We start from the raw sequence: 26,501 nt of genomic DNA, 5'->3' as shown, positions 1-26,501 counted from the left end.
TATAATGCAAGTTAAATGCATTCTCTAGCCATGTGACTTAGTAAAGCATTTTACTTCTCTGCTTCATAAACCACCCTGAAGCCAACTCAGATGATCCATTGAGACTCCTTTAATAAATATGTATGGAGTGAATTAATGAAATAATGTCTTCTCTCATGAACTTGAGAATGAAAAAGCTGAGTCTTAAGTCTTGATTCTAGCATTTTCTGACTTCCCATCTCTGTAAAATGGAGTCTACACATAGGATTGTCCCCAGCATGGCACCTGATTCCTAGAAGGAGGGAGCTGGCTAAAGGTCGGTCACTGTGCCACCCCTTTCCCCACTTCCCAGTGGGCATTAGGAGGGCTGTTGCAGGTGTTTAGAGACTGGTACATTGTGTGTGCCTCTGAAAGAAAACTCCTGGCTTGTTGAGAATGATCCGGGAAACCAGAAGATGTTGCTCCTTTACCCAAGACTTTGTTGCTGGGCCTTGAGTGCTTCAGCCTCTGACTCACAGAGCACTTCTATGTGAAACTGTGGCTCAGATAAAGCAACATTGGTTCCAGTAGAGGCGAGGGATCGGGGAGCCTGTGAGCAGAGGAGAGGATCACAGAACAGAAAGGGGAGTACCCTGCTCATCGGCCAGCCCTGGAAACAATTATTAAACAAAGTCCCATAAAACCGCAGAGTTGAGATTAGAAGGACCTTGGTGGTGACTTGCTTCAGCCTCCTGTTTAATATAAAAGGAAGCAGGTTCAGGGAGTGAGGTGAACATCCCAGGATTATCCAGACAGCAGGTGGTGGAGCTGGGACAAGTGCCCAGTTCTCCTGCCACCAGGGAAAGCTTGCCTTGGGACCTTGATCCACCCATTGTAAGCTCATTCTGTGCCATAGGGCACTGCTCATTCCTGCCAAGGGTTAACAGAGAACAGAGATGGAAGGATCAGTTCTAACTCTTCAGGTTTGGTTTAATTAGTATGTTTCTTTGTTTTTAATATTAGCCAGATATAATCATTCATTTATAGACCTCTTGAGACTCAGCCAATGTGCCAAAGGTCTTGATAACATTGCCAATAGATATTGTGATCTGAAGGAATTCCACGGTCTCCCAGGACTGAGCACATAGCATCCCACACATCTCCACCCCTGCCTCCCTGCAAAGGCCCAAGGAGGGGATTTCTCACATGACTGAGGGGCAGTGGCAAGCTTAAGTATCCTGGGAATACCCTGAAACAAACCACTATCCAGTGAAACTGTGGAGGAAGCAGAGTAAGGCTGGGCAGACCAGGGAGGGACCCACAGGGTTAGGGTTCTCTGTCCCCTATAGTGGGAGCAGGACCCTCTGGGTTCCCCTAGCCCCATGATATAAATCCATGGAAAATTTGTATTTTGGGGGTCCTAAAAGAGATGATATGGCCTCCAAGGAAGTAACATCCAGCCCAGGGTCAGAGAAAGGGTACCATTACCCCACCCGAGGGTTACACCACTATCCCAGGCTTCTAAGACCCCAGAAAGTGCCAAGGGTAAGGGGTGGCAAGGAGGCAAGGACAAGAGGATGGTTTCCTAGGGGCCAGGCCACAGCTGTCCACGGAGGGATGGAGCTGGATGTAGGTGGCACAGCCTGGCTGAGGCAACTGAGCATGGAGAGTGAGACTCTGCTCAAAACACTTAAGAGGAATCCCCGGGCTCTGGGGAGACATGAGGGCTGGGTGGCTGGAGACTTCAGGGAAGGTGGGGCGGGGCAACACATGGGGCAGCAGGAGTGGACCAAACTGTAACCACGGGCACTGCTTGTAGAATGTAGAGAGTCCATGTTAAGGGCATATACCCAGGAATAAGACGACCTACGTTCGTATCGCAGATCCTTCACTTACTAGATAGTAACAGGAATTAGGCAGATGCCTAAACCTTAGTTTTGTAAGGTTGAAAAAAAAAGGGATAATAATACTCACCTAATATTGTTGATTAAATATCAGATCTATGAAGGACCTATCACAGTGTCTGGCACATTATAGTAAGTGTTTATGTTAGTTATCTATTGCTGCAAACAAGTTACCCCCAAACTTAGTGATTTAAGCAACAAGCAGTTATCTCACATTATTTGTATGGGTCAGGTATCTGGACACAGCTTAGCTTCTGCTTCAAAGTCTCTCATGAGATTGTAGTCAAGCAGTTGGTCAAGTGGTCCCATTTGAAGGCTTGGCTGGAACTGGGAAGGGGTGCATCTAAGCTCACCACATGGATGTTGGCAGGCCTCCGTCCTCATCATGTGGTCCTCCACACACAACTTCCTCACAGCATGGCAGCTGGCTTTGTTTGGAGCACACAATTAAAGAGAGAGCAAGCAAAAATGCCAGGAAGGAAGCCACACTCTTTTTTTATAATCTATTTTCAGAAGGAATACCCCATTACTTCTGATACATTCTGTGCATTGAAAGTGAGTCAGTAATTCCAGACCACACTCAAGGAGAGGGGTTACATAAGGCATGAAGAACAGGAGGCAGAGATCACCAGGGGCCATCTTACAGAATGACTCCCACAATGTTTAATTTATGCTATTTTTATTATTCCATTTGTGTATCTTATTCCCCAAATTATTCTCCATTAATGCTGCTATTAATTTCCACTTCTGTGTTTTGCTCCTGTTCCTTCTGCCAGGAATGCCTTCCTCTAAATATCTATGGTTCCCAATCCTACACATCCTTTAAGGCCACACTCAAATGCCACTTCCATGAAGCTTTGCAAATTGCCCCCTTGCAGGAAGCACTTTCCTTCTCTGATGTCCAAAAGGGAAGAGTTTGATAAGGGAATAAGGGAAAGTGACAAATCCAGGCTATTGGATTTAGGCCCCCTGGGTCCATGAAGACACTGACTCTGTGAGATCATTCCAGAAACTTCTGTCATGGTTCTGCTTGTTCTGGGCTGGCTGAGCACCTACCAATTTGCTAATCCTTAGAACTAGGCTACTCTAATAAACTGGTATGAATCCAAAAATTAGAGCTCTTCTGAAGGCTGGACTCCAAAAGCTCCAATAACATATGCAGACAAAGAGCCATCTGCCCCATGTGGAGATAAAGCACTTGAGAGGGAAAGCTAACTGTGGGTGGTGTGCTCTTCTGTGAATTCTCTTATGGGTTTGAGAACTTCATCTTCCAAAAAGGCTCCATGGGGACTGAAAAGGGCCTTATTCCACCCCAGAATACCCTTCTTTAATGAATCCAGTTGTCCCAAAAGGATAAACTACCTAAGGGTGTCCATGGGTGTGGCGGGCAACTAGGGAAGAGACAAAGTCAGGAGTCCTGGATCGAAATTGAGCCAGTTCAGCCATGATCTTCAGTGGGGGGCATCAAGTCAACTTAGGAGGAGAAGAGGAAGAAACTCCTGGGTATTATCCACCCATACTGGGCACTGAACATGATGTCGTTAAATCCTCAGAAAAGCCTGGTAAGGAAGGTGATATTTTTCACATTTTGCAGATGAGGAAACTAAGGCTCAGCGAGGTGAAATGGCCTGCCCCAGGTCACACCGCCAGTGGAACACAGACTGCTTGACTCAATGCCTGTATTCATTCCATGATCCTCTCTTACAAATGGCTGTGGGAGAACAAAGGGAAAGGGCAGGGTTAGGAGCCAAGCTAACTAAAGTAACTCCAAAGATAGCTATTACAGACCAAGCATAAAGTTACAGTTGGTTCTCCAAGATCCTAAGCCAAATTTTAGCCAGGCTTCCCTTATTGTTCCTGAGTTGCATAATAGGCAAATCTTCCATAGGGACGACTTGGGGGAAGAAGGTGAGAAAAGATGCTTAGTATGACTAATAGCAAGACTTCCACAGTCCCCTGACCCCCACCCCATTACCAACCCCACCTTTATCAGAAGATGCCTAGTGACAAGGATGACACACACATCCAGAAAGTTAACAGGATAAAAAATCTAAATAGTAGCTTCCATTCTTGCATGACTTATCTCCTGCACTCCTCACTCTTTCTGTCCTGGCCTTCTGTTCTTTTAAGATTGGGTCAGCTTTTCTGTTTCAGGAAAGGTGTTTCAAAGGTGTTTCCCAAAAGGAAGCAGAGACTCAAGCCAGGAGAAGATGAGGGCCTGGTTCAAGGCTAAGACAAGCCTAAATTGCTGATACCAATCCCTTTCTGCTCATCTCCCGTTGACAACATGGACTAGGTTGAATTGCCCTAGAGGCCTGGCATGGTGGTTCATGCCTATAATCCCAGCACTTAGGGAGGCTGAGGCAGGAAGACTGCTTGAGACCAGGAGTTTGAGACCAGTCTGGGCAACATAGCAAGACCCCATCTCTCAAAAAACTTTAAAAATTAGCTGGGTGTGGTGGTGCACACCTGTAGTCCAACACTTCGGGAGGCTGAGGTGGGAGGATTGCTTGAGCCCAACAGTTCAAGGTTGCCGTGAACTATGATCACGCCATTACATTACAGCCCGGGTGACAGAGTAAGACCCTGTCTGTAAGAAAACAAACAAACAAACAAAACATTGCTGTTGAGCCTTTTGCGGGTATGGTATGGAAGGAGAGAGAGGTCTAGGAGTGCCCACTCAAGACATTAGGGTAGCATTGGTTTTTTGATCCTCTCAACTAACGTTCTTTAGCACAAACTCTCTGCCAAGCACTGGGCTGTAGGTACAACAGGACTCCAAAGGGAGAGAAACTCAGAATTTCAAATTCCACAGGGGAGATATAATATGCACACATAGCTTAAAAATAAGACAGCATGTTATAAATGCCATTTAAAAATTAAATTAAATTACTATTCCTTGAAAAGGAAAGAAATTTTGACGCATGCTACAACATGGGTAAACCCTGAGGACATCATATGAAGTGCAATAAACCAGTCACAAAAAGACTACTATTGTATGACTTCACTTACCGGGTACCTAGAGTAGTTAAGAGATGGAAAATAACATGGTAGTTGCAGGGACTGAGGGGATTGGGAAATAGAGATTGTTTTTTAATGGATAAAGTTTCAGTTTTGCAAGATCAGAAAGTTCTGGAGGGTGGTTGCCCAACAATGCGGATACACTTAACACTGCTGAACTGTACACATAGAAACATTGAAGATGGTAAATTTTATCTTATGTGTATTTTACCACAATTAACAATAAAAATTTTGGGCCGGGCATGGTAGCTCATGCCTGTAATCTCAGCACTTTTGGAGGCCGAGACAGGTGGATCACTTGAGGTCAGGAGTTCAAGACCAGTCTGGCCCACATGGTGAAACCCTGTCTCTACTAAAAATACAAAAATTAGCCAGGTATGGTGGCACATGCCTATAGTCCCAGCTACTCAGGAGGCTGAGGCGTGAGAATCGCTTGAGCCTGGGAGGCGGAGGTTACAGTGAGTCAAGATCACGCCACTGCACTCCAGCTTGGGTGACAGAGAGAGACTCTGTCTCAAAAAATAAAAACAGGCCGGGCGCGGTGGCTCATGCCTATAATCCCAGAACTTTGGGAGGCCGAGGCTGGTAGATCACCCAAGGTCAGAAGTTCGAGACCAGCCTGGCCAACATGGTGAAACCCTGTCCCTACTAAAAAAAAAATACAAAAATTAGCTGGGTGTGGTGGCAGATGCCTGTAATCCCAGCTACTGGAGAGGCTGAAGCAGGGACAATAGCTAGAACCTGGGAGGCAGAGGTTGCAGTGAGCCAAGATTGCACCATTGCGCTCCAGCCTGGAGGACAAGAGCAAAATTCCGTGTCAAAAATAAATAATTAAATAAAATACAAATAAATAAAAAAAATTTAAGGAAAAAAACTATTATTGACCTACAGAAGGTGAAACAATTATGTATCTCACTGGGGATATCAAAGAAGGCTTCACGGAGGAGGGGCCATTTGAACTGAGCCATTTAGAAAAGATGGGTTAAAAATGGGCAGAAAAGAGCATTCTAGGCGAACAGAGCAGCAACAGCAAAAGCACATCCTAAAAAAAAAATCGAGAGATTTCTCTCTTCCATTGCACCAACCCTTAACAGAAAACATTTTTCCAGTGATCAAACTGCCCAAGCCCGCATGTGTGACTCCCAGCACAGCGTGGCTCTTCCGCCTGCTCCCTCTCTTCCTCTCATCCCCTCTCTCTGTGCCTGCCTCTTCCTGCCTCTTGTTCTCTCTCTCTGGTGTCTTTTGAACCTTCTAAAATGAACCTTTGACAAAAGTTTGCTTTTAGCTCAGAAGCAGCCTTCCTTAAGGTCTCTTTAATAACAGCAAACACCCAAAGACTCTCACACCTTTATTAACAGAGCTTGTTTTGCTGTTCTTTTTCTCTCCTTGGATACCAGAAGCTTAAGAAGAAATTACCTCATCACCACTACAGGCAGGTCCCAATTGTAAAAACAGTCCTTTTGACAGACACTTCATTGCCAGTTCTCCCTATGAATGGCAGCTTTGCAGAACAGCCTCTGGCATGGGAAGAAAGGGAGAGCTTCGATTTATATTAATACTTGATTTCTGAACAGAACTCAAGAGAAGGGTGGGCTCGGCGGAGAATTTCTTCATCTTTGGAGGGATGATTAAGCCAGAACTTATTATTCTTCATGTAAATCACCAGGACTTAAAGCAAGAATCCTGCTTTTTCTGATGAGAACGGTAACCAGGCAAGGGAAGGCATGCAAGGCTGCAGGGAGATAATGGTCTGAGCCCTGGCCCTAGGCGCACCCAAAATGCAGGCTTTCCCCAGCACCCAGTGCAGCTGGGGCAGCAGGCAGAGGGTTCATGTTATCAGGGTAGCCAGCATGAAGCTTACTCTCGCAGGTTCCCAGAGTGCAGACGCGCCTCGTGGGGATGCCAAAACCTGCTTGTTAGAGCGAACTGATGTGGCCTGAAGTGAAACTCTGCTTCCTTCTGCCTGGTGTGACTTAGAGAGGCTGCCGGATCTCCGATGAGAAACTAGCCTTGTGCTTGATTTCTGCCTTTTTGTCCTGTCCATAACTTTTTTTTTTTTTTTTTTTTTTTGAGATGGAGTCTCGCTCTGTCCTCCAGGCTGGAGTGCAGTGCCATGATCTTGACTCATTGCAACCTCTGCCTCCTGGGTTCAAGTGATTCTTCTGCCTCAGCCTCCCAAGTAGCTGGGACTACAGGAGCACACCACCATGCCCGGCTAATTTTTGTATTTTTAATAGAGATGGGGTTTCACTATATTAGCCAGGCTAGTCTCGAACTCCTGACCTCGTGATCTGCCCACCTCAGCCTCCCAAGGTGCTTAGAGGCGTGAGCCACCACACCTGGACTGTCCTGCCCATAATTTTTAATCATTACCTTTAATTCTGAGTGAGGACCCGTAGCCTTTTTGAGGATGAATGGTGCCAAGCCCTGAAAATAGAGTGAGCAGCATCGACATAGGCCCTGCCTCCTCTCCACAAAGTCGGCCTCCACGCTGGAGAATTCATACTGCCCTTTTCTGAATTCCTTCAGCTCAATCTAGACAGCCCTCAGGTAATCAAACACTGGAAAGAAGGCAGAGCTCAGCGTGAGTCGGGGAGCCTGTCTGGCCTTGACTTTACTGGAATCGATCACTTGGGAGTTAAGGGGGAAAATCTAATTTAGGGACCACAGTCCTTCCTTCGTGTCTATTCAATTACGTTAAAAATTATAACAACAAAACCATGGAATCTCAGCATCGGCGAGAGCCCCTGGTGTCATCTTGGCCAAGCCCAGCAGGATGCAGGAAACCTCCACGGCATCCCAGCTGCTTTTGCTGGCTCAGATAATCAGACATTTTCCCCGAGAGAAGAGTGCAAGTGCACTCCTTTTGGGAGTGAAATGAACTGTTCGGAAACTCTGAGACTAAATGAAAATGAAAATCAGCTTATTTAACAGCCTCCACCCGTAGATACTAATGCCTGGCACGTGTGCCTGAGATATGTCTGTTGACTGACCAACTGGTTGACTGATTGAATGAATGAGTGAGTGAATGAATGACTAAACAGAGTGAACTGGCATGGGGATCAAAGGGAAGCAGAGAGAGTAATTGCAGTGGTGAGAGGTAATGGACAAGTGGGAAAAAATGGGGAGACAGAACATTTTTCTCTAAAGATTTTTTTTCTTGTTTTCTGAGTAAAATGGGGAGGGAGGGCTGGATTGTTCCAGCGAGTGTTTTCATTCTTCAATAATCCCTTAAACAAATCATCAACAAAACCAATAATCCAATTTATATGTAATTATACTTGTAAATTTATTTGACAAATAAATACATTTGTAAAATAATTTAAATTACTGTGGATTAGGGTTATGGTTGCTAAGGACAAGTATTGCCTATTTACCCCAAGTTGCTTTCTCATGACTTCTCTCTCTCCCTCTCTCCCCTCTCCCTCTCCCTCTCTCTCTCTCTCTCTCTCACACACACACAAACACACACACACACACACACACACCCCCCAGAACTTACAAATCATTGCTTCCTGGCCCCCTCAGAGTGAGTGAGCTGGATCAACCAGCTAATAGCTCAAGCACCTTCTCACTCTGTCTCTCATCCCCAAACAGATGTCCCCCACCCTGGCCAGTGAGAGCAGCAAAGACTCTCCCCAGCACCCCCTCCCTGCCCCACTCCCACACACCCATCCAGGGCTCCAGATTCTGGCAGAGTTACTGGAGTGGGAGCCTCTCCCAGGCAGCAGACAGTCAGGCAGGCAAACACACATTGCCAGGCATCTTCCTTGCTGTGTGGGAGGGTTGAGGAGAATTCCCAGGGTGCAAGCTGCAAGAGCTCCCCTAAATCTCAAGATAAGGAAGGCTCACGCTGCCTTTCGCGGGGCGGGCTTCACTTGGTGGTGCTGGGCTTGGGCTCAAATAATCAGATGTTTCCCTTTCCTCTCTCCTTCCCCCACCCCCTCGCACACCCTAAGAACAAGTTCTCAGCCATCAGGTTCCACAGCACACTCTCTCCCCCATAAATAGGAGAGCGGGCCTTGCCAATCTGTGTGATGTCTACATCCTCCTGCTGGAGCCCGTTCCCCAATCCTCCCTTCAGGAGGGTACTGGAATGCAGGAAGCACATCTACAAAGACTGCAGAAGCTGGTACTGAAAATGCCACTGTGTTCTGGATCCTTCCTGGAGAGATAACCACCTCCACTCTGTTCCCCCATCTCAGCACTTCCCCCAACCCCCTAGTACCTGTGATTGGGATGCCACGGTCCTCAGCTCCAGTGAGATGGATAGCAGAAAACTGTGCACTGTTTCTGGGCAGCAAGGACAGCCAACCCAAATCCTGCCAGGCAGATCCTCTCAGCGTTTGGTAATTCAGCTACAAATAGGCCTTCGGCTTTTTAGCTTTCATTTTGCAGATAATTGTAGGCACAGCTCATCCAGCATCTACTCAGTTTTCTCTGCACACTGGTACTAGGACACAGAATTCTTAGAGTGGAAAGCACTCTAGATGGGAATCAATGTTTAGGGAACTCTTGCTACACATCTGACCTTCTGCTGGAAGACTTACATCCATTCATCAAACACACGATGCCTTTTTCCAATTCCATAAATCTGAATTGATCATTTCTCCTTTGCCCTCCCTCAGTTCTTTGTTAGATCAAATACTATAGGACATTTTGTTCTGCAGTTACTGGTTGTCCTGTCTGTCTCTCCACTCAGACCGGGAGCTCCACGAGGGTAGGTCATATTCTTCCTGAATCTCTCACAGCTCCTCGCACAGACTCTGATACAGAGAAAGTGCTTCATTCACAAAGACGTGTGTGGTGGAATTCCCACTTCCCTCTTTGCCTTCTGCTGTACCAAGAAATAATAATTTATCTTCAGTGAAGGGAGTCTGTCCCTCCATTAAAATGTCTCCCACATGCAGGTGGGTTTTATTCACAAGTTTGGTGAAACACAGAGAGGAGAATTAAAATGCACCTGGAATCCTCTCCAGGTCTGTTGGCTCCAAAGCTCTGTGTTTTCAGGTCAGTTTCGGTAATACCGTGCTGGGCTAGAGCCAGTGGTGAGCTGCAGCTGGACTTTACTTGCAAAAGCCCATTGTTAATTTTCAGGAAATTTGCAAGCCAGTTGACATGATGTTGCTACCTTCAAGTCAGCCATGGTGAGAGTATTTATACCACAGAAATTGGCAAACAATACAAAATCAGGGCTTCTCCCCCACCCCGAGAGCTGGTTGTTACACATTAAACATATATTTTGAAAGTTCATTTCAAAGTTCAAAGTTCATCTTTGGGCCTAAAGGGGACATTCTCAGTACCACTCTTGGAGTGAATACATACCTAGTGCCCACCAGATATCTGAGCCTGGCAAGAGATGTCCCCGGAAAGTCACGGGCCTTGGTTAAATCCTCTTCAGTCTGCATCTGAGGCCTGGGGTTCCATATCTCTGCATGGAGCTCCCAATAGCCAAGAACAAAGCCCCCTCCGCTCTTGATCTTACATAGCTCAGCTCAGCTCAGGACGCACAGCAAGTGTGTGCTGCATAACTCAGCAATGAAGCAATTCCTCCCTCCAGGCCTGTCTCACCCAGGAGAGGGAAGAATAGTTTTATAGGAGGCTCAAACTTTATCACCTTCCATTTGCTTGTGGAGTCCCCAACAAAGAAACGAGGATGGAAGTTTATTCACAAGGGGTGGGGAGTGAACCGGGGTGTCACGCCCAGGAGCACCCCTTCTTCTGGGCCTGCTCCCATCACTCTTGGGCTGAGATCATCAAAGCCTGAAAACATTTAGTATTTCAGACACCAAATCTCCTTGTGTTAAAGTTGGCCATGACCATTGAAAATAAAAGGCAGTGTTACATTTCTAAGGAATAGACATTATTGTAGTCAAAGCAGCATCCAAATGCAGAAATCTGACCCCACATGTTTGTGTATGGGTTTTTTTTTTATTGTTTTTTTCCAGACTTTTGAAAGTCCTTCAGAAAAGCAAAAGTGAAAGACTTCTGTGGGCTCGAACTAGGAACCAGGACAAAAGCAGGTCAGAAGGGCACCAAGGTCTCCCGGCCCAAAGAGGAGCCTTGGGAAATGGATTAACCTCTCCAGGCCACGCAGGTCCTTGCAGAAGGAGCAGTTTCCAAAGCTAACAACATTTCTCAAAGCTCCTGCCTGACAGCATGGCCAAAGCTTAACTCAAAAATGCATCTGAAAATGTTAAGACAACAACTTAGATCATTTTACTTCAAACTGGAAATAAGTGACCTTGGGCTAGAACATCTCCAGCCCAATGGAATGATTTAAGTGTGCGTGCTATTGTTGGTATTCAATCTGCTACCATGCCCAAGAGAGCAAAACAATTCCTGCTTTCAACCTTCCTCGGCCTCCTGCCCTGACAGAACCTTCCAGACCTGAGCAATTTGGACTTAAAAATGACAGCTACTCTTGCGCATTGTCTCCCAGTAAAGTGCTACTTTCCGGAGCCTGAGTCCCTGCCTCCTGCCCTCTCCCCTATCAGCTGGAGATCACGTCATTGTAGCAGGGACTGCATAAGCCCCCATGTTGTTAGAAATTAAAGTAAATGATCAGGCACCAACTCTGCCTTTGACTCAGCTAAAAGAACAGGAGCCAGATACTACCTTTAATTTCCAGGTGTACACAGGCTGCAAATGCCTCTGAGGACTCAGCTTCCTCGAGCAAGCATCAGGCCTCAGGTATGGGAAAGCCCCTTGAAAGGATGACATGTGGTGGCTCTTGGTGACATCCTGGCCCCGGCTCTCCATTTTCAAGACCCACTTTCCCCTGATCTGTTCAAATACCTGACATGTTTGCCCAGTTTATCCTTTCAACACATGCTAGAATAATAAATCATCTCATCTTAAGGATGACTTCAATATCTGTGGCATTTCTCAATAATTTTTTTTTTTGAGACAGTCTTGCTTGTCCCAGGGCTGGGGTGCAGTAGTGTGGTCACAGCTCACTGTGCTTGTTGAGAGAATTTTACCAAATAGTATCAAATACACTCCTAGTTCAGTGGGGTACCTCAACCGTCAGCCCCAGAACCAGTTTATAACCCTGACGTGTCCAGAACAGCAGTGTTTCCACCACAGAACTGGCCTGCCATGGAGGACGGGTGGCCACCAGACTCTTAACCAGCAACTGTTTCAGAAACGGAACTGGAATGACCTCCAGCAGAACAATTAAAAACTTTCTTTAAAGAACTTTCTCTAAAAAACTTTCTTTAAAGAACTTTCTCTAAAGAACTTTCTTTTAAAAACTTTCCCTAAAGAACTTTCTTTAAAAAACTTTCTCTAAAGAACTTTCTTTAAAAAACGTTCTCTAAAGAACTTTCTTTAAAGAACCTTATGGGCCGGGTGTGGTGGCTCATGCCTATAATCCCAGCACTTTGGGAGGCTGAGGCAGGTGGATCACGAGGTCAAGAGATTGAGACCATGCTGACCAACATGGTGAAACCCCATCTCTACTAAAAATACAAAAATTAGCTGGGCGTGGTGGCCTGCGCCTTTAGTCCCAGCTACTCGGAGGCTGAGGCAGGAGAATCGCTTAAACCCGGGAGGTGGAGGTTGCAGTGAGCCAAGATCACGCCACTGCACTCCAGCCTGGCAAGACTCAGTCTCAAAAAAAAAAAAAAAAACTTTATGGAAAACATCAGCTGATCCTTTTACCAGACCCTATTTTGAGAGGCCCCTGCATTTCCAGGGCAAGATAGAGAAGAGAGACAATATCTGGCTCACAGAAAATGCAGAGGCTTCAATCATCTCGTGACATATCCCAGTCCATGGCAATGAGGCTCTGCACATCTCTCCCCAGGCCAAAGCGGTTCATCTGACCAAAGTTTACATAAAGCATAAGAGGGTATCACCCTCTCGTTCTCATCTCAGTACGTACCAGTCCAAATTCCCTGAGAGTTGACAGGCAGGTTATCAGGAAGAAAGGACAGATTAAGCTTTGCTGCTTGTTCAACCTTGGAGGTCATCCTCCCAAGAGGTCTTGGCATCTTTTGACCCCAGCACCATCTTCCCTGGAGACGGGAAGGTGGATCTGAGTCTTCCCCTGCAGTCAGATTCAGTCAATCAAGTGAATCACAAATTATGTAAATCCAGTGTGTGCAATCTAGGAAAAAAGAAAAAGCAAAACGTTTGATGAGGAGGACAAGTTATTATCCTACTTAATAGATGATAAAATTTAGGGTCTGATACTGGGGGAAAAAGGAAAACATTCATCAAAATAATTTTGACTCCATACCCCTTCTTGTAAGTGAGGAGTCCAGAGTAAGTCTCCTGTGTCCATTCAAAGCCAATCTCAGCTCATGAACTTAAGCATTGTCTTGATCAACTGCCTCCTCAAGGTTCTGGTAGCTCTGCCTATAAGCTGAGTGGCGTTGGCCAAATTACCTAACTTCTTTGGTATTGTTTTCCTCACCCTTCAGATGAAGCTGTGATCTCTACATTCTCTTTAGCTATCCAAATCTAAGATTCTCTGACTATGCCGCACAGATAGCTTTGCCCTCAATTAAGTGTTCTTTTTTTAAGGAAACAATTTCTGGAGGTATTAACCTTCAGCATCCCAAGAAATGGGCAAAGCCACAGCTATAGACTGAGACAATCCTTCTCCAGGAAACCCGAAAGGAGCCTTCTGGAATGGCCGGGCTGGTCTGCTCACACCAGCCTTTTCAGTCACACCTGACCCAGAAATATCCAGCCACACCGTCTGCAGAGATTAGTTGCTCTGAAAAAGTAGGGCGATAGAAACCACAGGACTTTTAGACACGGCTGGATGGGATTTCAAGAAGCAAAGGCCCGGATGACAAGCTGACACTAGCCTGCCATTATGTCAGCATCTTACTCCTGCAGTAATTGGATACCTGGATACCAGTTATTCTCCAAACCTACACTTGCCCCTGCCCCGAAGATTTTGAAGATGTGGTTGGCAGAAGAGTCAGAGTGAGAGAAGGGCGAGGCACATCAGTGCGGAGTCACAGCTACCTCTGCGCTTCCCTGAGCCCCTGAATGAGGCATTGTTTGTGCAACTGGGAATTGGAGCTTCTCCTGTGTGTCATGTGCAGTTTGGGCTGCACCAGCCCTACCTCCTGGGCCTGTAGGGTGTGTAGGTTATGTCGAAACAAGACTGCACCCAGACACTACCCTAGGCCTCAGGCACCCTGGGAGTTCTGCTGTGTCAGGGACCCTGCGCTGCAATCTTTTTGTCTTCCAAATGAGACCTGGTAAGCAGGTTGGGCTGCCCAGAGGGGACGGCATAGCTCAGGACTGGCACATGCTATGTGGTAGGTACCTGTTGCTTGTATCCCTCAGGGGTGAGAGCAGAGGATGCGTGCAACCCTAGGAACTCTGGCTTAGTGACCTGGCATCATGGGAGTGTTCATAACTTGCTCTGTGAACATTCTCTAACCCAGAAAGCAAAGGGGAACTGCCTTCCTTTGGCAGACAGCCATGAGCACTGCTCACCTTGGGTGTGGAGAGGTTGTCCTGTTCTAGCCCTTCAAGGACAGTAGCATCTAGGGGATCCCCCCACTATCACACACAGACACACACACACACACACACACAGACAGACATCCATAAGTGCCTCCTCTCCAGCCACCCGCTACTGTGACTGTTGAGCCCCGCGCACCCTGCATGACAAAGTACTCTGCCTTCTGCCAGTAGAGACATTGGATGTAGCCAGGTGGACCAAGTACTGAAGAAAAGGTCCTTGTGTGGCATTAAAGTTGCTGCAGGGAACTCAGCCTCTGGCAGAGCCCCTGTGCCGTAGCACAAAACCAGTTTCTGGATCTCATTCCTCTGGGGTCTCTAGGCATACATTTCTGGTAGCTCCATGCCACCTCCAACATTCCTGAGCAGGAATGAACCTCATGCCTGTCCACGGGCTGCAGTCACCCTGCAGGTGAAGGCACCACAGGTGGGGCACCCTCCCAGGAGGTTGGCCAAAGAACACCTGTTCTGAGAAATGGTGCTGATGACTCAGCAAATGGCACTCTTCTTCAGACGCATCCTGACTCTGTGCCTGGCCTGCTGGTGGGGACTTGGAGCAATCTAGGGGGTAGCTTTTGGGTGAGTCAGAAACCAAGAGACTGACTCTTTATACTCCCAGGGACCCAAGACTTTCTCAGAAAAAAAGCAGGCGGAATGAACTTCTATTCACTCTTTCTCCTTTTGGCCTCTGTCCGCCTGTGGTGATCATAGGAAGTGCTTATATGCTTTTTCACTGCTTCTAAAACTGTTGCTGAAAGTTTTTGGGCCTTGTGAAATAAGAAAAGTTAATTAAGAAGGTTCCATAGTAGATCAATGTGGATGATCAAATTATAAAGCTAATGACCTATATCTATACCATTCTATATGACAGCCACTAGCCATGCATGACCATTTCAATAAAATTAATTAAAATTTAAAATTTGGTTCTCCAGCCATACCAGCCACATTTGAAGAGCTCAGTGGCTGCCTGCGGCCAGTGGCCGCAGCACTGGACAGCACAGCTATAGAACATCTCTATCATCACAGGCATTTCCACTGGACAGAGGTGATCTAAATACATAGTGTTAGAGATCCACTCAACTTCTCATTCATTCATTTACTCAGGTGAGAGGGTCGGCTGTGTTTTAGTGACTGTGGGCAAACAAAGATGGCAAATAGGTGGTCCCTGCACACTCTAAGAGTTTATAACTGGTTGGGAATTCCAATGTGTAACCAAAGATATAGAACTCTTTCATTCTGGGACTGAAACAAGCGATACACAAATGAACAGAATGCTTCTAAAAGGTCAGCTTCCAAAAGGAAGAGCAGGGAAATGAGTCGGCCTGGTTGGACTTCAGCTTATTAATCTTTTATTTAGCATCTGCCTAAGGAAGTGTGGGTAGTAAGTTAGCTTAGACCTGAGTGACAGATGTGACAGACACAGGGCAATTAGGCCAAAAGGAGAAAAGTCCAGGCCCAAAGCTCTCCTGGGAAATTTCTGACTGTGTGTCCTAAGGAGGGCAATTGCATGAACACCACTGGTAGAGGAGAGGGCCATTGTCTCAGGCAGTCATATCCCAGGGCTGCGAAGGCTAACACTGCCATTCACCTCCTGGAACTCTGGGACATGGTGCTTTCCACCGTACTTCTGAGAAAGTAGCAAGCAACTGGCTGGCTCTTTCTCCAGTCCAGCTGCTCCTTGTTTGCAAGATTTTCACAGAGTGGGTTCAAAGGTTTTTAAAAGGTGTTCAAGTTGGGCAAGCCATTGGATATGCACCAAGTACAGGGTCTGGAAAAGGGATCCCAAAGCCCAGAGAGGGTGAGAACCTCTCACAGAATTTCTCAGCCAGGACATCTTAGGGCAGAGATGCTCAGGGAAGAAAGATACCAAAATAAAGGGCATGGAGACACCACCTGAAACTGATGAACTGTGTGGGAGAGAAGCAGGTAGAGAAACACAGACACGTAACTCAGAGCCCCCAGAGAGACCAGCGGGTCATCTTCAACCTGGAAGGAGTTGTAATGGCTCACAGATGGGTGACCCTCCGCAGCTGCTCGCTAAAGGTGTCCAAGAATTTGTTTGGGGGAATTATTTTTTAACACTTGAGATCACCAGAGATGGTTTGTGAGTCATAAAGCTGGATGCTGGGCTCCCCGGGCAGTTGAGCTACAGAAGAGCTATTCTGGAAAAAAAAAGACTGTGGGAATAAGCAATTCATTTTTTATGTGATGTTTTGAATAGGGTACGTAGTTGCATGATTCAAATCTGAGGAAATGTGTATTAAAAGGTTCACAGTGGCTCTCTGGGCTCGGACCTACGTCACGGCGACATGGCCAAACGTACCAAGAAAGTCGGGATTGTTGGTAAATACGGGACCCGCTATGGGGCCTCCCTCCGGAAAATGGTGAAGAAGATTGAAATCAGCCAGCACGCCAAGTACACTTGCTCTTTTTGTGGCAAAACCAAGATGAAGAGACGAGCTGTGGGGATCTGGCACTGTGGTTCCTGCATGAAGACAGTGGCTGGCGGTGCCTGGACGTACAATACCACTTCCGCTGTCACAGTAAAGTCCGCCATCAGAAGACTGAAGGAGTTGAAAGACCAGTAGACACTCCTCTACTCTTTGAGACATGACTGGCCTATAACAAATGAGTTAATTTATGCAAAAAAAAAAAAAAAAAAAAAGGTTCACAGTGAACAATTGCCTTGCCCCTGCTCCCTATCTGCCTAGTTCCCACACTTCTCCGACCTGCGCTTGGGCAACCACTATTAGGTTCTTTTGCACCCATCTGAGTTATTTTTTAAACTTTTATTTATTTATTTATTTGAGACAGGGTCTTGCTCTGTCATCCAGGCTGTAGTGCAGTGGCATGATCTCAGTTCACTGCAGCCTCGACCTCCCCGGCTCAAGCAATCCTCCCATCTTGGTCTCCTGAGTACCTGAGACTACAGGTTTGTGTGACCATGCCTATATATATATATATATTTTGTAGTGGCTGGGCACAACAGTGGCTCACGCCTGTAATCCCAGCACTTTGGGAGACCAAGATTGGTGAATCACTTGAGGTCAGGAGTTCGAGAACAGCCTGGCCAACATGGTGAAACCCCGTCTCTACTAAAAATATAAAAATTAGTTGAGCATTGTGGCGCACACCTTTTATCCCAGTAGTTACTCAGGAGAATCGCTTGAACCTGGGAAGCGGAGTTTGCAGTGAGCTAAGATCATGGCATTGCACTCCAGCCTGGGTGACAGAGGGAGACTCCATCTCAAAAAATATATTTTTGTAGAGACGGTGTCTTGCTCTGTTACCAGGCTGGTCTCGAACTCCTGGGCTCAAGCGATCCTCCCAAAGTGCTGGGATTACAGGGGTGAGCGACCACACTCAGCCTCTGTGAACTTCTAATCATATCTTTTACTCATTCTATAGGTCTTTGGCTACTTTTAGCAATCAGTTTCTTATTAATTTTTCTCATCAATGTTTTTATCAATTTCAAGACTAGCCCTTTGTCTGTGAACTGAGGAATACAATATAAACACAGAGCTAATGAATAACAGTCTTACCCAAAGATATTTTGATGATTCCCTGTAAAATTATTTTCAAGGCAAGGATTTCAACCCTGTCCCCCAGGCTCCCACCCCATCCCATGTCACACCAGGTTGCTGGCCGTTTTTTGTTTTGTTTTTTTTTTTTCACTTCTTTTTCTTCCTTGGGGCTTTGCATTGGCTATTTCCTCTTCCCAGAATGAGGTTTTCCCTTTGTCCTCCTGGTAAATCCCTGCTCACTTTCTCAAGGCCTATGGCACCTTCTCATTAGAAAGAGCAAGTGAGGACAGAGGTGAGTGACTATTTGAAACCGCAAGTCCTTTCCCCAATTCACAGTGCACGGAGGGGAGACCCAGGCTGGGCAAACAATTTTGAAGCGGTGGAAGTTGGGAAGTTGAGGGAGATCAGTGGGAGACCCTTGGTGGGAGGTGGAGCTGATGACAGCCTGGGTGAGGATGTGGCTGAATGAGGAATCTTCTGCAGGGCAGGGGCTGTGGAGGATGGGTTGGGGGTCGAGCCTCAATGGGACACAAGGCCTGGGCACATGCATTCAGTGGACAGAGCTTCCAGAGAGGACAAGAGGACGGAGAACAGAGCACGGGGAAGGACACAAAGTATGAACACAGGGGACTCAAGACCAGGCCTACAGAATCTTCCAAGGGGCTGCAAGAAGAGGAATTTCAACTGGAAGCCAAGGGACCTTGACTCCAAAATGCCCTCATCTTCCAAAAACCCACAAAGAAGAGAGAGAGATGTCCCAGCCTCTGACAAGGAAAATAATTAAGGTAAAATACAGCGGGGTGTGGTGGCTCACACTTGTAATCCCAACAATTTGGAAGGCCAAGGAGGGCGGATCACTTGAGACCAAGAGTTTGAGACCAGCTTGGAAAACATAGTGAGACCCCATCTCTACAAAAATAAAAAATTAGCTGGGCATGGTGGTGTGTGTTTGTGGTCCCAGCTACGTGGGAGTCTGAGGCTGGAGGATTGCCTGGGAGGTCGAGGCTGCAGTGAGACGTGATCACACCACCGCACTCCAGCCTGGGTGACAGAATGAGACCCTGTCTCAAAATAAATAAACAAACAAAAAGGTAAGATGTGAAGAAAGACATTAAACTTCAAGAATCTGGGCTTAGAGCAGCCAGAGATGGTGAGAGAATTTGAAAAGCCTGTGAAGAGACTCATGAAATCAGGCTTTAACCCTAAACCACGGGGTAGAATTCACGCCTGACTACGTGCCCACCACTTGCTCCAAAAAGATTTGCAACCAGACTCACCACACCATAGGAAAAGAGTTTCATGTCTCATAAAGTAGCCTACTGGATGTGCTACACTTGAGGGCAGACAAGTTGGGGGATCGGTATTCTGATCTCCTGGGTGGTACCAGCGATTACCTAGAGAAGCCACAACAAGAACTCAAGAAGCTTCTGTCTGGAGGGCCGCCCTGGGAACTTCCCTCATACACTTCTTCTTGTGCATTCATTCAGCACATGTTTTTTGAGCACCTGCTATGTATTGGGCACTGTGCTAGGGGCTGGGGATGTACTGGTGACTAAGGCACTGAGCCTGCCCCAGCTGCTCTAGTGCAATGGGAGAGATGGACATGCACACAAGCCAGTGTTACATGTGCTCTGGTGAAAATGAGCATTGGGGCCTGTGGGGCTGCGGACAGAAGGGCCTGGTCCACTTTTGGGGTGTCACGGAAGGCTTCCCAGCAAACATGACTCCTAAATCAACAAGGGTCATTTGGAGAATAGCCTACTCATGAAAGACCCCTGAGACCACCTGACCCAGGAGTGGGTAGAGAACTCTCCTGCAGCAAGTGTAGAAAGACAGCGTGAGGCCAGGAGCGTCAAGTTAATATACTGGACTTCCGAATAAAGGAGGAAAGTTTAGAAAATCAAACCAAGAGATAAATGCTTTTCTCCTTCTCATAGTTCTGACCCAGACAGTCAAAGTCTTGCACAACTTATACCTTAAAAGCAATGTGTGTGCAAATTCCAAGCCAAAAATAGAAGCCATGCCTGATAGGATCCATTCTCATTTCTTTGTTGCTGACTTTTGTATTAGCTCTTAGCTGAGGGTCAGCATTTTCTGATACCATCTTCTGCACTGAACTCCTCCTCCTTCTCTCCAAACTCCTTTAAGGATTCCAAGCAGCCTTATTCAATATTTATATGATCTGGACACAGCAAGACTTCTTTGATCTGCAGTGAGCAAGAACTGAAGCTCATTGGAGCTTGGCCCTCAGCAGCTGCTGTTCCCCGAATTTGCCCCTCCCCCAGGGGGTCCCCAGGAGCCCTGCGGGGTGAAGGCATCACCTCTTTGTGCAGAGGCTTTGCTTCCACTGGGCACTGGTAGAGACCTGCCAGTCCCCCGCGGGGCAGAAGAAAGAGATCTGCTGCATACTTTAGCTAAGTACTTTTTAAAACACAGAGATTCTGCTTGGATTTTTTCTTGTGAACAGTTAGCAGAAGCAAAAAGTCAACAAACCCCCAGTGGACAGCCCACCCCAATAGGGCCAGTACATGCAACAGGAAAGTGGATAAGAGTTGGGACTGCTCTTTTTTCCATTGCGACTTAGAATTCCCAAGGCTAGGCTGCCTGTTTTCTTTCAGCAGAGGAAGCAATGAGATGCAGGACCTGTGTGCTTCATTCTCTCACACAGACACACACCTCAATCAGGATGCTAAATAATGAAAATACCCTGGGACTTGCTGCCAAGACCTTCAATAAGAAATGAAGGCCAGTTCAGACACCTGTATTGGTTTGCCTGTGGCACAGAGGGTCTGCAGGAGTGCTAAGCCAACTCCATTGCTGCTATCTTCTCAGCTTAGCCACAAGAAGAACACCCCCATCATTGCTGCTTCCAGACATAGAGTCTGTCTAGGTCAGTTAGCTGTTGGACACCAAAAGATACTGAGCAGGTGGGCATGGTGACTCACGCCTATAATCCCAACACTTTGGGAGGACAAGGCAGGAGGATCACTTGAGCCCAGGAGTTTGAGACCAGCCTGAGCAACATAGCATGACCCCCTCTCTACAAAAAAATTTAAAAGTTATTGGCCAGGTGCAGTGGCTCATACCTGTAATCCCAACACTTTGGGAGGCTGAGGCAGGTGGATCACTTGAGGGCAGGAGTTCAAGATCAGCCTGGCCAACATGGTGAAATCCTGTCTCTACTAAAAATGCAAAAATTAGTTGGGTGTGGTGGCGCATGCCTGTAATCCCAGCTACTCAGGAGGCTGAGGCACGAGAATCACTTGAACCTGGGAGGCAGAGGTTGCAGTGAGCTGAGATGGTGCTACTGCACTCTAGCCTGGGCAACAGAGCAAGACTCCATATCAAAAAAAAAAAGTTAGCCACGTGCAGTGGTGTGCACCTGTAGTCCTAGCTACTTGGGAGGCTGAGCTGGGAGGATTGCTTGAGCACAGGAAATTGAGGCTGCAGTAAACTATGGTCCACCACTGTATTCCAGCACAAGTGACAAAGGGAGACCCTGTCTCAAAAAAAAAAAAAAGGAAAAGAAAAAGAAAAGAAAAAGAAACTGGGCATCCTAGAAGGGCGAGGAGGCTTTTTGCCATAGAAGGGCTTGTTTTACCAACATCCTGGAAAAGTAATATGGTATCATCAAAGGCATGGGTCAGGGTTGGTGAATACAGCATAGCTATATTTACTCTCTTGCTCTCTCTGTCCATCTTTTGTACAGACATAACTAATCAATCATAACCCATTTTTCCTTCGGAAAATATGTACCATCTTGGGAGCCATAGTTGCTGAAGATCCTTGGGCTGCAAAGAAAGTAGAAAGGAGCACTGATCTCCATTACCAGGGAGGTTAAGCCTTACAGTTAGCAGTTTAAAAGAGTCTTTCCCTAACACTTTTATACTTAACAATCCAAGTGAATTCATTCTTCTCATGGGAAGAAAAAGCATTGAGCTGCTGGTTCACTGAGTGAATGATGGCAAGCAAGAGCTCAGATATCCCATAAGGAGACACTCACACAACCCAGGAAGAGCCTACGAGACTGTATTGGGCAATATTGGAGATAGGAATGCAGGACGCCTTGCTCCTGAGGCTGCAATCAATCCGCATCTCCCCCAGCATTGGAGACCAAAGGAACAGGGCTAAAGCCCAACCTTGAAGCCTCCTTGGTAACTCCCAGTACTCAGAAAAGATGGAGAAGAGAACAATCCCTTATCTACCTTCCTACATAAGTTGCTTCATTTATTCATTTATTTACTCACTAGAATACCAATATTTCTCTTGGATCTAGCTTTGGCTAGGCACTAGGACTTCGACTGGGGGTGAGCAAGGGTGGCTGCATATTAACTGAGATTCCTGCTTGTGAATTTCACACCTCTCTGCCACCATCTCCCCCTCAGTTCTCAGGCATTGATTGCTTCGAGCAGGAAGTAACACCGCAGAATGGCAGACAAAACACTCTTAGAGATTCAAGGGTAGGCTTTCCATTTTCTAGAGCCTAGTATACGTATGTCAATTATCAAGGTCCTAGTAGCAACTTTTTGGGGTAACAAATCTGTTCCATATCTTACTTGTGGTGGTAATTACATGTTTGGACATATTTGTCAAAACATATAGAAGTCTACACTACACTAAAAAGAGTAAACTTCGCTATAAGTAAATTATTGCCTTAAAATGAGGAAAATAAACATAATATGGAGTAGGAAAAAAGTGACACATACAATAAGAAAACTTTTTAGATGTATATAATACAACACATTCTTTTTAAATGCATAAACAAATAATAACAGAACAAAAATTTACAAGAGACAGATGAATGCCAGTTTCAGCATAGTCGATACTTCCGGGGAGCAGAGGAGAGTGGAGGTACATGGCTCTATCTATAGTGATTTATTTTATTTTTAAGAAAAGAGGGATCTAAAGCAAACATGACAAAATTTTAACATCTGTTTACTTTTGATAGTAGGTACAAAAGTGTCATATTATTTTCTGATCTTTCTGTATATTAAAAAAAATCTTTTTTGAGATAGGGTCTGGCTCTGTTACCCAGGCGAGAGTGCAGTGGCGTGATCTCGGCTCACGGCAACCTCTGCCTCCCAGGCTTAAGCAATCCTCCCACCTCAGCCTCCTAAGTAGCTGCGACTACAGGCACCCACCACCACACCCGGCTAATTTTTGTATTTTTAGTAGAGATGGGGTTCCACCATGTTGGCCAGTCTTGTCTCCAACTCCTGAGCTCAAGTGATCTGCCCACCTTGGCCTCCCAAAGTGCTGGGATTACAGGTGTGAGCCACCATGCCTGGCCTGTATATTAAAATTTTTTTTATAATTTGTTAAAAAGTTTAAAAATCATACACACACACACACACACACTCACACACACACATGGCCTAGAATGTCCCTGGTCCTGGCCCTAAACAATAGATTTGGAAATCAGAGGCAAGTAACTAAGAGTAAAGGTGAAAGCAAAAGAATTAGCCATTGCGGTGAGTCCTAAGGTTGCAGTGGGGGTGGGATTTTAGCCTCCTGTCCAGAGAAGTGGCCTGGAAGTGGCAGATCTTATAGAGTCCCAGCAGATCTGAGAACCCCTGGGAGAATTTCCCCATCCTGCAGGGTACAGAGGCAGCCAGGTGCTCCTCATGGCTCAAAAGGGTATGGAAGGAGTGAGCGAAGTCAGATCTGAGAGGTAAAGGGCCCCAGAATTGGCTGTTTCTGCCACTTGGAGCAGATACTCAAAATAGATATTCAGAGAGTTATAGAAAAATAAAGAATGTTACATTACCTGCACATTTAGGTTTGTTAGAACTTGGCTACATCAAAGATGAGTAAGTCACAATCCCTGCTCTCAGGAGCCCATAGGTTATCTGGGAGACAGAGAAGTAAATAAGCCATTAGGATGTGATGTTCTCAGGGGAAAGGGGGATTAAATCAAATGAAAGCTCCTTATACAGAAAAGTATTTGGTGAGACCCCCTCCCATCCCTCTCTCCAGTTGTATCTTTTGAGCAAGTATTAGTTATCTATTGCTGTGTAACAAATTACCTTATAATTTGGCAGCTTAAAACAGTTAACATTTTATTATCTCACAAAGTTGGGATTTGGGAAGTGGCTTAGCTGGCAGGCTCTGGTGCAGGATCTCTCACTAGGGTGTGCTCATAGTGTTGACTGGGGGCCAGGCACAGTGGCTCATGCCTGTAATCTCAGCACTTTGGGAGGCCAAGGAGGGTGGATCACTTTAAGTCAGGAGTTTGAGACCAGCCTGGCCAACATGGTGAAACCCCGTCTCTACTAAAAATACAGAAATTAGCCAGGCATGGTAACACATGCCTGTAATCCCAGCTACTCGGGAGGCTGAAACAGGAGAATTGCTTGAACTTGGGAGGCGGAGGTTGCAGTGAGACAAGATCATGTCACTGCACTCCAGCCTGGGCAACAGAGCAAGGCTCCGTCTCAAAAAAAAAAAAAAGATGACTGGGCTGTAGTCATCTGAAGGCTGGACTGGGACAGGAGTTCCCAATCCTAGGTGGCTTTCTCATATGACTGTCCATTGCTGGTTGCTGGCAGGAGGCCTTAGTTCCTCACCATAAGAGCCTCTCCCTAGGGCTATTCGAGTGTCCTCATAGTATCGTATCTGGCTTCCCCCAGAATGATTGATCCAAGAGAAAGAGCAAGAAAGAAGCCACATTCTGTTTAAAAGAAGCAACTTCTTAAGTCTAGCCCATACTGTAGAGGAGAATTCAGCTCCATCTCTTGAAGGAAGGAGTATCAAATAATGCATGGACTTATTTTAAAGCCACTAAAGGGCACAAAGGAAGCCAGAGTTCCTAAACTTTCTTTCTCCACTGTCCTGACTCCCCAGGTGTGATGGATGACTACGGATCCAGTTACTGGCAAGACTAAAATTGAGATTCAGACATTATCAGGAAAGATTTGGAATCTAAACACAAAAGAGTGCAGGCAAAACTGTGTCACTTCTGGGATGGAGCCCTCGAGTGAATCCAGACGTTTCCTCCAAACTCAGGGAACCAGCATGAAAGGCAAAGAAGAAGCCAGACATACGCCCTGTTAGCTAGGGTCTGAGGAGTTTCCTTAAGCAGGACAATAGAATCGAGGAGGGATGGGCAGGCCCTGAGAGGCAGGCAGCATCAGAGAGGCCCAGCCACAGGGGCTGGCAGGGGCAAGAAAGCAGTCTTGGGGTCTGGGGCCCTTGGGTGCAGAGCTGGATGACTCAATAGGTAGCTGAAATATGGATTTAGAGACTCAGCCCAGCAGGCATCTCCCACAAAACTGAAAAATGTTTGGCTTCAGTGAGAACTGAACTGAAATTTTACAGTCTAAATATCTCAAGTGAAATCATTTTAATCTCAGCATCTGTATCAGTTTTGTGTTTTAAGAGTCAGTATCATTTTTATTTTGAATTACATAATGGCAGGGCAGAGGGAGGATGGCAGAAGGGTCTGTAAAGCCGAACTTACCAACTGGTATGTTCCAGCATCCTGGTGGCCTGTTCACAGGCAGGGCTCTCACCTGCAGCCATGTAGCCAGTACTCTGCACAAAGCAGCTAGCAGGAGGGGCATGTGGGAGCTGAAAGCAGTCTGTGTCCTGACCACCAAGCCTGGCATCCAGCTTGTAAAAATACGGCACATTTTTATTATTCCTAGTTTCTGCTAGCTGATGGCTCTGCTAATGGGTTATAGATGAGTTGAGATGTGGAGCTCTCTAGCTCTTGGGAGGTCAGGCAGGTGAGAGAAGCTGGAGCCCCCAGGCCAGATTCCGCCTGCTGGGAGAAGCTTTGCCCAGAGTCCAACTCAAAGAAAATAAAAATGGATGGAGGCCCAAACCCAGCCATAAGCAGGCAGCTCACCACACAACAAACATCAATACCCTAACTTGTGCAGGGTTGGGCAGGGCTGTACATCCCATCAAGGACTCCTTACAGGTCCTCTGCTTATTGACCCTAAGTCTGGGTAAGATGGGCTCCCAGGCTAACCAAGGGGGCATAGAAGCAGTGCCAGAGGAGAGCAAGGAGATGGGCAGCCAACACCTAGAGCCTGCCCTCCCAGAGGGGTGCACTGGGAAAGCTGGCTCAGCCAATCCCTCCAGAGTTCCAGCACCTCCACTCTCCCCAGTCTGGTGGCCCAGCCCCACAAAGGGGCTATCCCTGAGATCCTCCTCTGAAATGCCCCTCCCTTGGAAGAGCTCCATCCAGTTGGAGGGGCTGTGAGCTGGAGCGGAGCAGCATAAAGATGAAGGATATGAGGCCAGACCCCTCCCCCGCTAAATACAGCCTGAATCTGATCGTCGCAGGTTGTGCTGGACAGCTTTATTTGCCCACAGGATTGGCAGTTAGAGGCCCATGGACTGGATTACGCTAAAGGAAGTGACATATGCAAATGAGTCACATGCCAGGCTGCCGCGACCAGACTGACAGCTTTATCATGCAGTACCCCGTATCTCTCAGGGCCTGTTTATAGAAAGGTCTGGAGTCTTCTCTTGTCTTTTGGCAACGATTCAGCTTGCTCAGGCATGACTTCGCACGGAAATTGGGTTTGACTTTAAAAATGCTCCTTGTGATGGTAACTTAGCAGCCAAGAACGGCTCTGCGCTGAATTATTGA

At 46.6% G+C, this 26,501-nt stretch overlaps 1 protein-coding gene and 1 long non-coding RNA gene across 2 annotated transcripts; one reads left to right on the top strand and one right to left on the bottom strand.

Moving 5' to 3' along the window:
* Positions 1-2,488: 2,488 nt before the first annotated feature.
* On the bottom strand, positions 2,489-26,141 carry LOC129043100 (uncharacterized). The gene is made up of 3 exons (XR_008504296.2): positions 25,359-26,141; positions 23,667-23,748; positions 2,489-3,573 (listed from the first exon to the last, which is right to left on the bottom strand). It is a non-coding gene; the product is annotated as an uncharacterized LOC129043100 (long non-coding RNA).
* On the top strand, positions 16,659-17,040 carry LOC129043099 (large ribosomal subunit protein eL43). The gene has a single exon (XM_054499680.2). It carries the CDS (start codon positions 16,685-16,687, stop codon positions 16,961-16,963), a length of 279 nt encoding a protein of 92 aa, XP_054355655.1. The 5' UTR covers positions 16,659-16,684; the 3' UTR covers positions 16,964-17,040.
* Positions 26,142-26,501: the final 360 nt, after the last annotated feature.

This window comes from Pongo pygmaeus, chromosome 7, assembly GCF_028885625.2.
Source record: "Pongo pygmaeus isolate AG05252 chromosome 7, NHGRI_mPonPyg2-v2.0_pri, whole genome shotgun sequence".
Classification (NCBI taxonomy): Eukaryota; Metazoa; Chordata; class Mammalia; order Primates; family Hominidae; genus Pongo; species Pongo pygmaeus.
Note: the sequence above shows the minus strand (reverse complement) of the source record. Positions and strands in the feature narration are given on the sequence as shown.

What these genes read in the sequence shown, in the direction of transcription:
- LOC129043099 (XM_054499680.2), top strand. Translation starts at nt 16,685, where the DNA reads ATGGCCAAACGTACCAAGAAAGTCGGGATTGTTGGTAAATACGGGACC.